The sequence below is a fragment of the Palaemon carinicauda genome, chromosome 36 (assembly GCF_036898095.1).
Source record: "Palaemon carinicauda isolate YSFRI2023 chromosome 36, ASM3689809v2, whole genome shotgun sequence".
Taxonomy (NCBI): domain Eukaryota; kingdom Metazoa; phylum Arthropoda; class Malacostraca; order Decapoda; family Palaemonidae; genus Palaemon; species Palaemon carinicauda.
The window spans coordinates 22,438,997-22,452,093 of NC_090760.1; the positions used below are offsets into that span (position 1 = coordinate 22,438,997).

The 13,097-nt window shown below is 43.7% G+C and overlaps 1 protein-coding gene across 5 annotated transcripts in view; it reads right to left on the reverse strand.

Moving 5' to 3' along the window:
* The window catches only part of LOC137628806 (eukaryotic translation initiation factor 2D-like), a 301,426-nt gene that overhangs the window by 122,422 nt on the left and 165,907 nt on the right, over positions 1-13,097 (reverse strand). For all 5 annotated transcript variants that reach the window (XM_068360030.1, XM_068360031.1, XM_068360032.1 and 2 more), the window contains exon 6: positions 1,116-1,301. In XM_068360030.1, the coding sequence (XP_068216131.1) occupies positions 1,116-1,301 (186 nt within the window). The remainder of the gene's footprint in view (positions 1-1,115; positions 1,302-13,097) is intronic.

Genomic DNA, 13,097 nt, shown 5'->3' on the forward strand with positions numbered 1-13,097 from the left:
GACAAAACAATAATGGCCGTCAAGTGAGGATGGGAGCGGAGACATCCGATCGCCATCCGAGCCAAAAGTAAAGTGAGCCTTTCACCGGTGTGTGTGTGAGGGGGAGGGGTAGCAGGCTACCCCTCCCTCCATATACCAAAGGCACTTCCCCCAATTTTGGGGGGTAGCCGACATCAACAAGAAACAAAACAAAAACTACCCCTCCCTACCCCCCACTAACTAGCGGAGGGGTAGTAAACCCTCGTTAAAATTCTTATGGCTCGTCATTCAGCTACGCCGAAGTAATTACCCCATGTAAATAGCGTAGTTTGTATTTCAGTTACGGAACAAATGCTTCTTAAGCAATAACCCAGGACTTACACTAGAGCTGCTTTTGAGTAACTAAACAAGAAGGTGCTCATCCATGGAAGCTAAACAAAAGGGGAGGGCTCAGTCTTACCTTAATAATAACAGCTGTTTACCTCACACTTCTCAGAAAAAATATAGTCAAATGAATTCTAGAGATAATCCTGAACAGTCCACAATAACATTTACTAAATGGAGACTTAGATTGTAATAAAAAAAATGGGAGAAAAAAGCAATCAAGTTTATCTAATAAAAAACTACACATTACAGGATTGGTTTGTCTACCTAAGAGATTGTGACTGTGGATCAAGCCATGTGCTAATGATTTGTCCAGTCATCAAAGGGGTGGCTATAGCAACTGGTCAAGGAGAACCATTTTTTTATCATTATTGCTGAACTTTTCAAACTTCATTGAAGGAATGCCAATGAGTATTCAAAACAAAATTCAGTATAGGGCTGTCATGATAACAGAAAAGGGTTGCTAACCCGTCGCAGTTATCAACACTGCTCCTTGATCATAGAAGCTTCATCTTCTCGGTAATACATCAGGAAGTCAGAGTACAGTAGACAGGTTTAAAACTAATTTCAAATCATGTTGGAAAAGCTAAGCTTCAAGATAATGTAAGCAATATAAATTCTTGGAAAGAAACATTGAAATAAATGAAATTTTGTCACCCAAAATTTAAGCATTTGTAAAACTGAGTAACCTTAATTCCAAAGCCAAACTAAGTAACCTTAATTCCAAAGCGAAAAGAGTTTATTTTCTTTACCACTTGCTTGTGGAATCTCCTCTTGTGCTGCATCATCTTCAGGAGCTACTTCACTTTTGTTTGTGGCCACCTCATCAATATCTAAATTTTCAACATCTTCCACAACACCCTTTACAGACTCCTCTGCGACTTCTTCAGAATCTTCCAGTTCTTTAGTCAGCGTCTTAATCCCATCTATTCTCTCTTCTGTAACAAAAAAAAAGGTTACAGCACATCAATTATTTTTTTTTCTGTGTACAAACATATATAATTTACAGTCTTTAGAATTCACTCACCAAAACAGAAAATTAAAAATTATTTTGAAATCTCAATGGGTGGAAATGGTGGTTTTCCAGTTAATATAAATTATCCTGAAAAGCAAAGGCAACAGTCTTAACTTACAATAAGCTCTCATACCAAAGTCACTTAATGAATTTAATATGCACAGTTGTAAAGCATGAATTCAAGTAAACCCTATTGATACATGCGCTGAACAGTAGTTACAAAACACATACTGTAAATTTTTTTTCATTTCAAATATCTAGCAAAATGTACGGAGGTGCATGTTGCATTTATGGATCTGGAGAAAGCTTATGATAGAGCTGATAAGGAATCGATGTTGAATGTGATGAGGTTATACAGTATAGAATTGGTGAAAGGTTATAGCAAGCGGTGAAGAGTTATATATAGGCAGTAAAGCGTGTGTTACGATAGGAAATGAAGTGAGCGTGAGGTTTCCAGTGAGAGCGGGGCTGAGACAGATTGTGTGATGTCACCATGGTTGTTCAATTTGTTTGTTGATGGAATTGTAAGAGGTGAATACTCAAGCATTTGGTCTGGGATTGAAACTGATAGATGAGAGTGATCATGAGTGGAAGGGGAATCAATTGTTGTTTGCTGATGATACTGTATTGGTCGCACACTCGGATAAGCTGGGTCAATTAGTGATAGTTTGGAAGGGTGTGTGAGAGAAGGAAGTTGTGGGTATTAGTAAGGTTATGAGTAGCACGGGAAGGGAGGGTGGTGGTATTTTGAGGAAGTAGATCAGTTTAAGTACAGTACTTGGGGTCTATTGTTTCTGCAAATCATGGAGTGGAAGCAGATGTACATCAGAGAGTGAATGAGGGATGTAAAGTGTTGGGGGCGGTGAAGGAAGTGGTAAAGAATAGAGGGTTAGGAATGTATGTAGATGAGAGCTTTGTATGAGAAAGTGATTGTCCCAACTGCAATGTATGGATCGGAATTGATGGGGACGAAAGTGACGGAGAGACAGAAACAATGTATTTGAGATGAAGTGTCTGAGGAGTATGGCTGTATCTCGATTAGATAGGGTTAGGAATGAAGTAGCGAGGGTGACAACGGGTGAAAGAAATGAGTTAGCAGCTACTGTGGATATGAATGTGTTGAGGTGGTTTGGCCATGTAGAGAATGGAAAATGGCTGTCTGCTGAAGATGGTGGTGAATGTTAGAGTTGATGGGATAAGTACAAGAGGAAGGCCAAGGTTTGGGTAGATGGATGGAGTGAAGAAAGCTCAGGGGGATAGGAGCATAGATGTGAAAGAGGCAAAAGAGAGTGCTAGATATAGGAATGAATGGCGAGCGATTGGGATGCAGTTCCGATAGGCCCTGCTGCTTCCTCCGGTCGCAATGGCGACTGTTAAGGTAGCGGCAGTAGAGTGATTCAGCATATGAAGCTTCATTTGTGCAGGATAACGGAGTAGGATGGGCTGTGGCTCCCTAGCAGTACCAATCAAACTCTGCTGAATTACTTGTCAGGCCAGGTAGAATTAAGAGAAGAAAAATTCCCTTTGGTTCTTTTTTTTGTCAGCTAACCCCCAAAATTGGAAAGGGAAGTGCCATGATTGATAGATAGATAGATAGATAGATAGATAGATAGATAGATCTAATCATCTTGGTTAAATAAATCTTCAATATCATATGTTTGGTAAAAATAAATCTAAACTGGATCAATCAGAAATGATGGCAAGATAATTTAAATGAAAATAAGAGGTCTGTAACTATAAAATTTCTAAATAATTATTTTTTTGTTTTCAGGTAGATTAAAAGCCTTTTACAGTTACTAAGCTTGAATGAAAGCAGTTATTTCATCTCAAAATTACTAAATTGAACACTCAAAACTTTGTGGAATGCTGCCATGAAGCTGATAAATTTGTTGAGAATAATAACTGAAAAATAAGACTACAAAGCAAATTATCAAGCATCATTATATGAGAAAAAAGTTGAAATTTTCCACCTTTGGAATTATCACATCTAAGCATCTTGGTAAGGACCTGAGGGAGAGTGACTAACCTCAAGCAGAATATCCTGAGCTGAATAGTCTTACCTCTCCCCACTAAAACAAAGATAGTAGTAGTAGGTTGGCCAGGGCACCTACCAGCTGTTGTGATACTACAGCCAGAGAATTATTGGGTCCTTTGACTGGCTAGACAGTATTACATTGAATCCCTCTATCTCGTTATGGCTAATTTTCCCTCTGACTACACATACACCGAATAGTCTGGCCTATTCTTTCCACATTCTCCTGTCCTCATACACCTAACAACACTGAGATTACCAAACAATTCTTCTTCACTCAAGGGGTTAGCTACTGCACTGTAGTTGTTCAATGACTACTTTCCTCTTGGTGAGGATAGATGACTTCAGTTGTGGCAAGCAACTCTTCTAGGAGAGGGATACTCCAAAATCAAACCATTGTTCTCTAGTCTTGGATAGTGCCATAGCCTCTGTACCATAATGGGGTAGAGTTATCTTACTTGAGGGTACACTTGGGCACACTATTTTATCTTATTTCTCTTCCTCTTATCATTTTGAAGTTTTTATAGTTTATTTATGAGATTTAATTTAATGTTGTTATTCTTAAACTTCTCTTGTAGTACATTTCCTTATTTCCTTTCCTCACTGAGCTATTTTCCTTGTTGGGACCCTTGTGCTTATAGCATCCTGCTTTTCAAATTAGGGTTACAGGTTAGCAAGTAGTAGTAATAGTAGTAGTAGTAGTAGTAGTAGTAGTAGTAGTAGTAACAACAACAACAACAACAACAACAATAATAATAATATCTTTAGTGGGGTGAATCCTAAAATGAAACAACTAACCATTGCTACAGTCCTTATCCTGGAATGGGTTGGCAGAAGGCCTTGGCGATAACAAACAAGATAGCTGTGCATACCACATAGTTATTTGACACGTCCTCTATTGCTTATTTGCCCAACACCAACTTCCCTTGAGTGTCCAATGCTTGAAATATCAATGACAATATGGAATCAGGCCCAAAGACTATCTGGTTGTAAGACAAGTGAGGACCCTTCACCCTTCACGAAAAGGCAGCTGTCAGCCTTCCCGTCAGATTCTCATACTGCAGGCTCCACTTCAATCTCCTGCCATTAGCTCAAACAATTCTACAGACATGATTACATGTTGGAGCTGAATAAAACTGTCAGGAAAAGTAACTTCACCTTCCCCTACTCTCTCGGTGACAACTTGTTGCTGAAAATTCAGCTCTACTCATCTGAAAAGGTAACTGGTCTATTTTAAGGTCAAGGTTCAGGACAAGTACACATCTAACAGAACTCAGCGTCCTCTGCTCAAGGCTAATTTTGGGTGGGGTTACTAGATGGGTAACCACAAGACCATATTTCTTATTCCAGGCATATAAAAAAGTCTATTCAGTATGGTAGTTAGTACTATCAAGGTTCCTGTGGTGGATGACTCCCACCCAGTTAGATTTTTTACTTGGATTATTGGATACAGATGGTGGGATTCATAATAATGGGTAAAAATCCTCTAAAATCTACCATAAGCATTCAATCTAAAATAACTTTCAGATCTGAATCCTGTTTATTTATCATTACTATCTTAAACTGTAAGTATAGAATGATAAAGATGGAGAGAACAAAGGCATGACTTAGCAAAAGCTAACAAGTACTTGACCTTTGAAACATCCTCCATCATGTTAGTTCCATTAAATAGAAAGATGTTAGATGCTTCATGAACCTACTCCTGTCACTTATCCATAACTAAAATTTCCCTCAAAAGGTATTCAGTCATGTCCACTACAGATGGAATGAAGAATTATGAAAATTGTGAAAATGAAGTACAGTACTATAACATCTACCTGACAGAGAGAGAACAACCCCCTTATCTTGTAAAATTTCTGCAGCCAAGCTTCAGGATGTGAAAACAACTATTGACTGACTTATCACATTCCCAACTGGGTCATTCCCACACTATATCTTCCATAATATTTGTTAGGATGTCAGCAATAGCATTGACCTTCTACAGGTCAAAAGATAATTTTTAATTCTACTAATTAAACTATTTTTCAGACTTGCTTCTAGAGGTCTCATCAAACCATGACTCATCCTATCTAGCCAGGGTAGATTAAGCGAAGTAGTTTTTAACCAAGTCTGCTATTTGATTAATCTCTTTTATATTAATCCCACAACTGGTTTTCTTAGTTGAGGTGCCTGTCACTACAGTATTCAAAGCTGTGTATGTAAATGGTTTCCTGTCAATGGTAACAGGAGCTTTTTTTAACTGCAAGTGAGGGTAAGAGTTCTCTTAGCTCTCTTGGAAGATTTTATCCCTTATTGTTGTCAATTGAAGAGAGATTCATTATAAGAAAAATGAAGTCAATAAAACTTCACTAAAGTCTCAAAGTAACGCCTGAACGCTAATGAAAAGCAAATGACTGGTGGAAGATATGGCATGTCTGAGTCCTACAGTAGTTCCAGTATGTGTGGCTGTGATACACAAAGTGAAATTCCTTTAAATAGCATGTGTTAGACCTTGCCATGATTTTCATCACCGTAACCAACTGATACAGGGAGATAAAAAGAAAAATGATTGAGATAATGAAAGAGATGATAGTTAGGTAAGCTTTTGGGTTAAGAAGGTGATGCTCTTTGCAAGTATATTGAAAAGAAAGAAAGGGATAGGTATGAGAGATGGAAGAATGAGCAGTTGAAAGCAAAACTGAAAAAATGGAATTTGGAAAGAAAAAGAGAATCAGCATAAGCATGAGTTGGAAACTGCTTGTAAGTATATTTTCCAAAAATGTGTAACGATCTCTATTATAAATTATTCCTTTAAAATTTTGGTGAGGAGATATCTTTTCAATAAAATCAAAAGAAACTGCTGAAAAATTATTAAGTAAAACAGCATGAGTTTCATTGCAGGCTTTAACTGGTAAACCTTAACCATGTCGTTTCAGGTTACCTTGGGGAATTCTACCTACTTTCTCTTCTAGGCAATTGTAGCCCTTGATGATGTTATTACATCCTTCCTTGTATGATGCGACTTACCGAATTGGTTCAGGTATGACTAAAGGAGTCATTTCCTGAACATCATACAAGGCGGTGCATTTAGGTATATGATCAAACTATAAATCTATAATATTTTTTATACAGTACATTTCCACATGGCATGAGACATCAGAAACATGTTATTTTTATTAATAAAATAAATTTTTGAATATACTTACCCGATAATCATGTAGCTGTCAACTCCGTTGCCCGACAGAATTCTATGGAGGGATACGCCAGCTATCACAATACTAGAAGGGGGTGTACTTACCAGCGCCACCTGTGGCCAGGTACTCAAGTACTTCTTGTTGACACCTCCTCAATTATTCCTCGGTCCACTGGTTCTCTCTGGGGAGGAAGGGAGGGTCGATTAAATCATGATTATCGGGTAAGTATATTCAAAAATTTATTTTATTAATAAAAATAACATTTTTCAATATTAAACTTACCCGATAATCATGTAGCTGATTCACACCCAGGGAGGTGGGTGAAAACCAGTGTACAAGATTAAAGGATAGCTAAGTATCCCATATTTCATATAACAGTTATCTCAAATAACAATGAAATAATAAGTACCTGGTAAGGAAGTCGAATAGAACCGTTACTCTGCCTCTTTATTTAAAGTTCGTCTTCCTTACTGAGCGCAGCGTTCCTCTTGGAGGCTGAATCAACCCAAAGGTGCCAAAGTACACGGGGTTGCAACCCCTACTAAAGGACCTCTACCAAACCTTTAACCCAGGCGCTTCTCAAGAATGAATAGACCACCCGCCAAATCCAAGGATGCGGAAGGCTTCTTAGCCTACCGTAACAACCATAAAAACAACAATAAAAGTATTCAAGAGAAAGGTTAAAAAAGGTTATGGGATTAAGGGAATGTAGTGGCTGAGCCCTCACCTACTACTGCACTCGCTGCTACGAATGGTCCCAGGGTGTAGCAGTTCTCGTAAAGAGACTGGACATCTTTCAGATAAAATGATGCAAACACTGACTTGCTCCTCCAATAGGTTGCATCCATTATGCTCTGCAGAGAACGGTTTTTATTAAAGGCCATCGAAGTAGCTACAGCTCTTACTTCGTGGGTCCTTACCTTCAGCAATGCAAGGTCCTCCTCCTTTAAGTGAGAATGTGCTTCTCTGATCAGAAGCCTTATATAATACGAAAGCCCATTCTTGGACATGGGTCTCGAGGGTTTCTTGATGGCACACCATAAGGCTTCTGACTGTCCTCGAATAGGTTTAGACCTCTTAAGATAATATTTGAGAGCTCTGACAGGGCAAAGAACTCTCTCTAGTTCGTTACCTACCATGTTGGAGAGGCTAGGTATTTCGAACGATCTAGGCCAAGGACGTGAAGGAAGCTCGTTCTTTGCTAGGAATCCAAGCTGAAAAGAACATGTTGCAGATTCGGTTGTGAAACCAATGTTCTTGCTGAAGGCATGAACCTCACTGACTCTCTTAGCTGTTGCAAGGCAAACGAGAAAAAGAGTCTTGAGGGTAAGGTCCTTGAAGGAAGCTGACTGGAGAGGTTCAAACCTAGATGTCATAAGGAACCTTAAGACTACGTCTAGATTCCAGCCTGGAGTGGAAAGACGACGTTCTTTAGACGTCTCAAAAGACTTGAGAATGTCTTGAAGGTCCTTGTTGGAAGACAGGTCCAAACCTCTGTGGCGGAGAACTGAAGCCAACATACTCCTATATCCTTTAATCGTAGGTGCTGAAAGGGATCTCTCATTCCTAAGATGTAGAAGGAAGTCAGCTATTTGGATCACAGAGGTATTGGTAGAGGATATTGAATTGGCTCTACACCAGCTTCGGAAGACCTCCCACTTAGACTGGTAGACTCTACGAGTGGAAACTCTTCTAGCTCTGGCAATCGCACTGGCTGCCTCCTTCGAAAAGCCTCTAGCTCTAGCGAATCTTTCGACAGTCTGAAGGCAGTCAGCCGAAGAGCGTGGAGGTTTGGGTGCAACCTGTCTACGTGAGGTTGACGTAGAAGGTCCACTCTTAGAGGTAGAGTCCTGGGGAAGTCGACTAGCCATTGAAGTACCTCTGTGAACCATTCTCTTGCAGGCCAAAGGGGAGCAACCAGCGTCAGCCGTGTCCCTTCGTGCGAGACGAATTTCTGCAGAACTTTGTTTATTATCTTGAACGGAGGGAATGCGTACAGGTCGAGATGGGACCAGTTCAGTAGAAAAGCATCCACATGAACTGCTGCAGGGTCTGGAACAGGGGAACAATACAGCGGAAGTCTCTTGGTTATGGAGGTGGCAAACAGATCTATGGTAGGTTGACCCCACAAGGTCCAAAGTCTGTTGCACACACTCTTGTGGAGGGTCCATTCCGTGGGAATGACCTGATTCCTTCTGCTTAGGCGATCTGCTGAAACGTTCATATCGCCCTGGATGAACCTCGTGACCAGAGTGAGGTTTAGACCTCTTGACCAAATGAGGAGGTCCCTTGCGATCTCGTAAAGGCTCCTCGAATGGGTCCCTCCTTGCTTGGAGATGTAAGCCAAGGCTGTGGTGTTGTCTGAGTTCACCTCCACCACTTTGCCTAGCAGGAGGGACTTGAAGTTCAACAGGGCTAGATGAACTGCTAGCAGTTCCTTGCAGTTGATGTGGAGTAATCCTTGTTCCTTGTTCCACATTCCCGAGCATTCCCGTCCGTCCAAGGTTGCACCCCAGCCCGAGTCCGATGCATCTGAGAAGAGATGAAGATTGGGGGTCTGAATGGCCAATGATAGACCCTCCTTGAGAAGGAGGTTGTGCTTCCACCACAGGAGAGTGGTCTTCATCTCTTGGTTGATAGGGATAGAGACTGCTTCTAGAGTCGAACCCTTGTCCCAATGAGCTGCAAGATGGAATTGAAGAGGGCGGAGGTGGAGTCTTCCTAGCTCGACAAACAGGGCCAGTGATGAGAGGGTCCCTGTGAGACTCATCCACTGTCTCACTGAGCAATTGCTCCTCTTCAGCATGCTCATGATGCACTCTAGGGCTTGGCTTATCCTGGGGGCCGATGGAAAAGCCCGAAAATCCTGACTCCGAATCTCCATTCCCAGGTACACAATGGATTGGGAGGGAATGAGTTGAGATTTCTCTATATTGACTAATAGACCTAGGTCTCTGATTAAGTCTAAAGTCCAATTGAGGTTCTCCAGACAACGACGACTCGTGGAGGCTCTCAACAGCCAGTCGTCTAGGTAGAGGGAGGCTCTGATGTTCGACAAGTGTAGGAATTTTGCTACATTCCTCATCAGATGAGTAAAGACCATAGGAGCTGTGCTTAGGCCAAAACACAGGGCTTGGAACTGATAGACAACCTTTCCGAAAACGAATCTCAGGAAAGGTTGGGAGTCTGGATGAATGGGAACGTGAAAGTATGCATCTTTCAAGTCCAACGAGACAATCCAGTCCTCCTGTCTGACCGCTGCTAAGACCGACTTGGTCGTCTCCATCGTGAACGTCTGCTTGGTGACATACTCGTTGAGAGAGCTGACGTCCAGCACCGGTCTCCAACCTCCTGTCTTCTTGGCCACAAGAAAGAGACGGTTGTAGAAGCCCGGGGATTGATGGTCCCGGACTATAACCACTGCCTTCGTCTGCACAAGTAGCGACACCTCCTGTTGCAATGCTAGCCTCTTGTCCTCTTCTTTGTAGTTGGGAGAGAGGTTGATGGCCGATGTGGTCAGAGGTGGTTTGAGGCAGAATGGAATCCTGTAACCGTTCCTCAGCCAACTGACAGACTGTGCGTCTGCACCTCTCTTCTCCCAGGCTCGCCAGAAGATCTTGAGTCTGGCTCCTACTGTTGTCTGGAGAAACGGAGAGTCAGTTTTTTCCCTTAGATGTCCTGGATCCTTTCCTAGACTTGCTCCTGTGAGAGTCTGGACGGGAGCTTCCTCGGCTGGGGGCTCTACCACGAAAGGGCGGTATGAACCTCGTAGCCGGGGTATCAGCCACTGGGGAGCGATAAGTCTTGGGGACTGAGGTGGCAACCTTAGACTTACGAGCCGATGAGGCTACAAGATCGTGCGTATCCTTTTGTATCAGGGCAGCAGACAAGTCCTTAACTAGCTCTTCGGGAAAGAGGAACTTCGAGAGCGGAGCAAAAAGGAGTTGTGACCGTTGGCAAGGTGTAATGCTGGCGGAAAGGAAGGTACACAGTTGTTCCCTTTTCTTCAACACCCCTGATACAAACATCGACGCTAGCTCGCCCGATCCATCTCTGATGGCCTTATCCATGCAGGACATTAATAGCATGGCAGAATCTTTGTCCGCAGGAGAGGTTTTCTTGCTGAGGGCCCCCAGGCACCAGTCGAGAAAGTTGAACATTTCAAATGCTCTGAACATCCCTTTCAGTAAGTGATCCAGGTCTGAGAAGGTCCAACAAACCTTCGAGCGCCTCATAGCAGTTCTCCGAGGCGAGTCCACCAGACTTGAGAAGTCAGCCTGGGCAGAGGCAGGTACTCCCAAGCCTGGTGCTTCCCCTGTGGCATACCAAACGCTCGCTTTCGAAGTGAGCTTCGTTGGAGGGAACATGAAGGAAGTCTTGCCAAGGTGTTGTTTAGACTGCAGCCACTCCCCTAAGATCCTTAAAGCCCTCTTAGAGGATCTAGCTAGGACAAGCTTAGTATAGGTGGACTTAGCTTGTTGTACGCCCAGCGAAAACTCAGATGGCGGAGAGCGGGGAATAGCAGAGACAAAGTGGTCTGGGTAAATCTCCCTGAGTAGAGCCAAGACCTTACGAAAATCAATAGACTGTGGAGAAAGCTTGGATTCGTCCACGTCTGATGAGGGATCAAGGTGTGCCTCCTCATCATCCGACACCTCATCACCAGAGTGTAGCGAAGAGATCGGACAAGAATGCTGAACCGCAGAGTCAGAACGGGTAGGAACAATAACAGTGGTTTCCTCTTCCAGTAACTGTTGAGGGAAAACCTGAGGCTCAGACTGCAAAGGCTGAACAACAGACGAAGCAGAAGGAAGGCGCATGGGTGGAGGAGGTTGACTCCTAGCAAGAGAGGTTGAACCCAAGGATTGCGCTTGCTGAGCGGAGGACGGAGGCGGAGTAGCACGTTCCTGTTCCTGTGATATGAGCGGAGCATGATGAGGTTGAGGCTGCGCAGAACAAGGTAAAGTTCTCGCAAGCTGAGGCTCCTGAGGCGCAAGTCCAGGGTGTAGAGGAGCTTGCCTTGAGGAGGGTTGAGCTCGCTGCAGCGATGGCTGAGCAGACTGACTCATGGACGGGAGAGGTTGTTGTACCTCAACCGAGAGTTGCACCACTGGTGGAGCAGCAAGGGGAGGCGGAGGAAGAGTGGAATAATCCTCCTGATCCCAAAGTAAAGGTTGCCTTAAAGAAGGCTGAGGCTGAACACCACTGGGAACAGCGAACTCAGAAAGTGGCTCAACATCGTATGCCTGGCAGATGGTGCTGCGACCAGGCGGAGCGAGCGCAGGCGGGGCGAGCGCAGGCGGAGCGAGAACAGGCGGAGGGAGTGTAGGCGGAGGCGGAGGAGCAACACTCTCAGCCCGACACTCACGCATCAAGTCCGAAAGCTGTGCTTGCATGGACTGAAGCAGAGTCCACTTGGGATCGGCAGAAACGATAGTAGACTGAGGTAAAGCCTTAACAGTCGAGCTCTGTTGTGGCAGAACCTTACTCCTCTTGGGCGGAGTACAGTCGACAGATGACTGAGGCGAGTCAGAGCTGAGCCAATGACTGCAACCTGGCTGAGCACTCGCGGACTGGACTCTACGTTTAAGCGGTCTCGAGACCTGAGACCAACGTTTCTTCCCTGACAGTTGATCAGCGGACGAGATAAAGACGGGCTCAATCGTCTGCAGGTGGTAGTGACGGTCTTTGGAAGACACGCCCGCAACCACCGAGGATAGTTCTGTGCGCCTAACAAGGCCTGCCGAACCCTTATGCCCTTCGACATTGCTTCTCCCCTGGGCATGGGAGCTTGCAAGAGGTCCCGGACTGGGAGGACGACTGGCTCGCACAGAAAAATCCTCACGCACCACACTGGCACTAACACTAGCACTTGGCACTGCACCGACACTAGCACTCGTCACAGCACTGGCACTAACTCCACCCACTGCACTCTTGACCTTCAGTTCTTTAACTTCGGCCATCAGAGACTTATGGTCACTTACCACTGACTCTACTTTATCGCCTAAAGCCTGAATAGCACGCAAAACAACTGACATATCAGGCGGAGGGCACACAGTAGGTTCGGGGGTAGCCACTACAGGGGTAGGAAAAGGTAGGGGATCATGAGGTGAGGAAAACAGTGAAGAGTGAGAAGAACTCCTCCTAACTCTACCTCTCTCTAACTTAGTTGAATATTTTAAAAGACGGACAAATTCCAATTCCGAAAGTCCGGCGCATTCCTCACATCGATTTTCTAACTGACAGGGCCTGTCCCTACAGTCAGAACAAGCGGTGTGAGGATCTACCGAGGCCTTCGGAATACGCCTATTGCAAGACCTACATCGTCTATGGGAGGGGGCTTGCGAAATGTCAGACATCTTGTAATCCAAAGAGTTAGCCAAAGGGGGTTCCAAAAAACAAGCAAAAATCGTTAACCGTTATATCAGGACTATATAAAAGCTATCTAGCTAATATAAGAAGGTTTCCAGTAAAGCGACAGCCGTTAATCCGAGAGAATACTTCACCAAATATC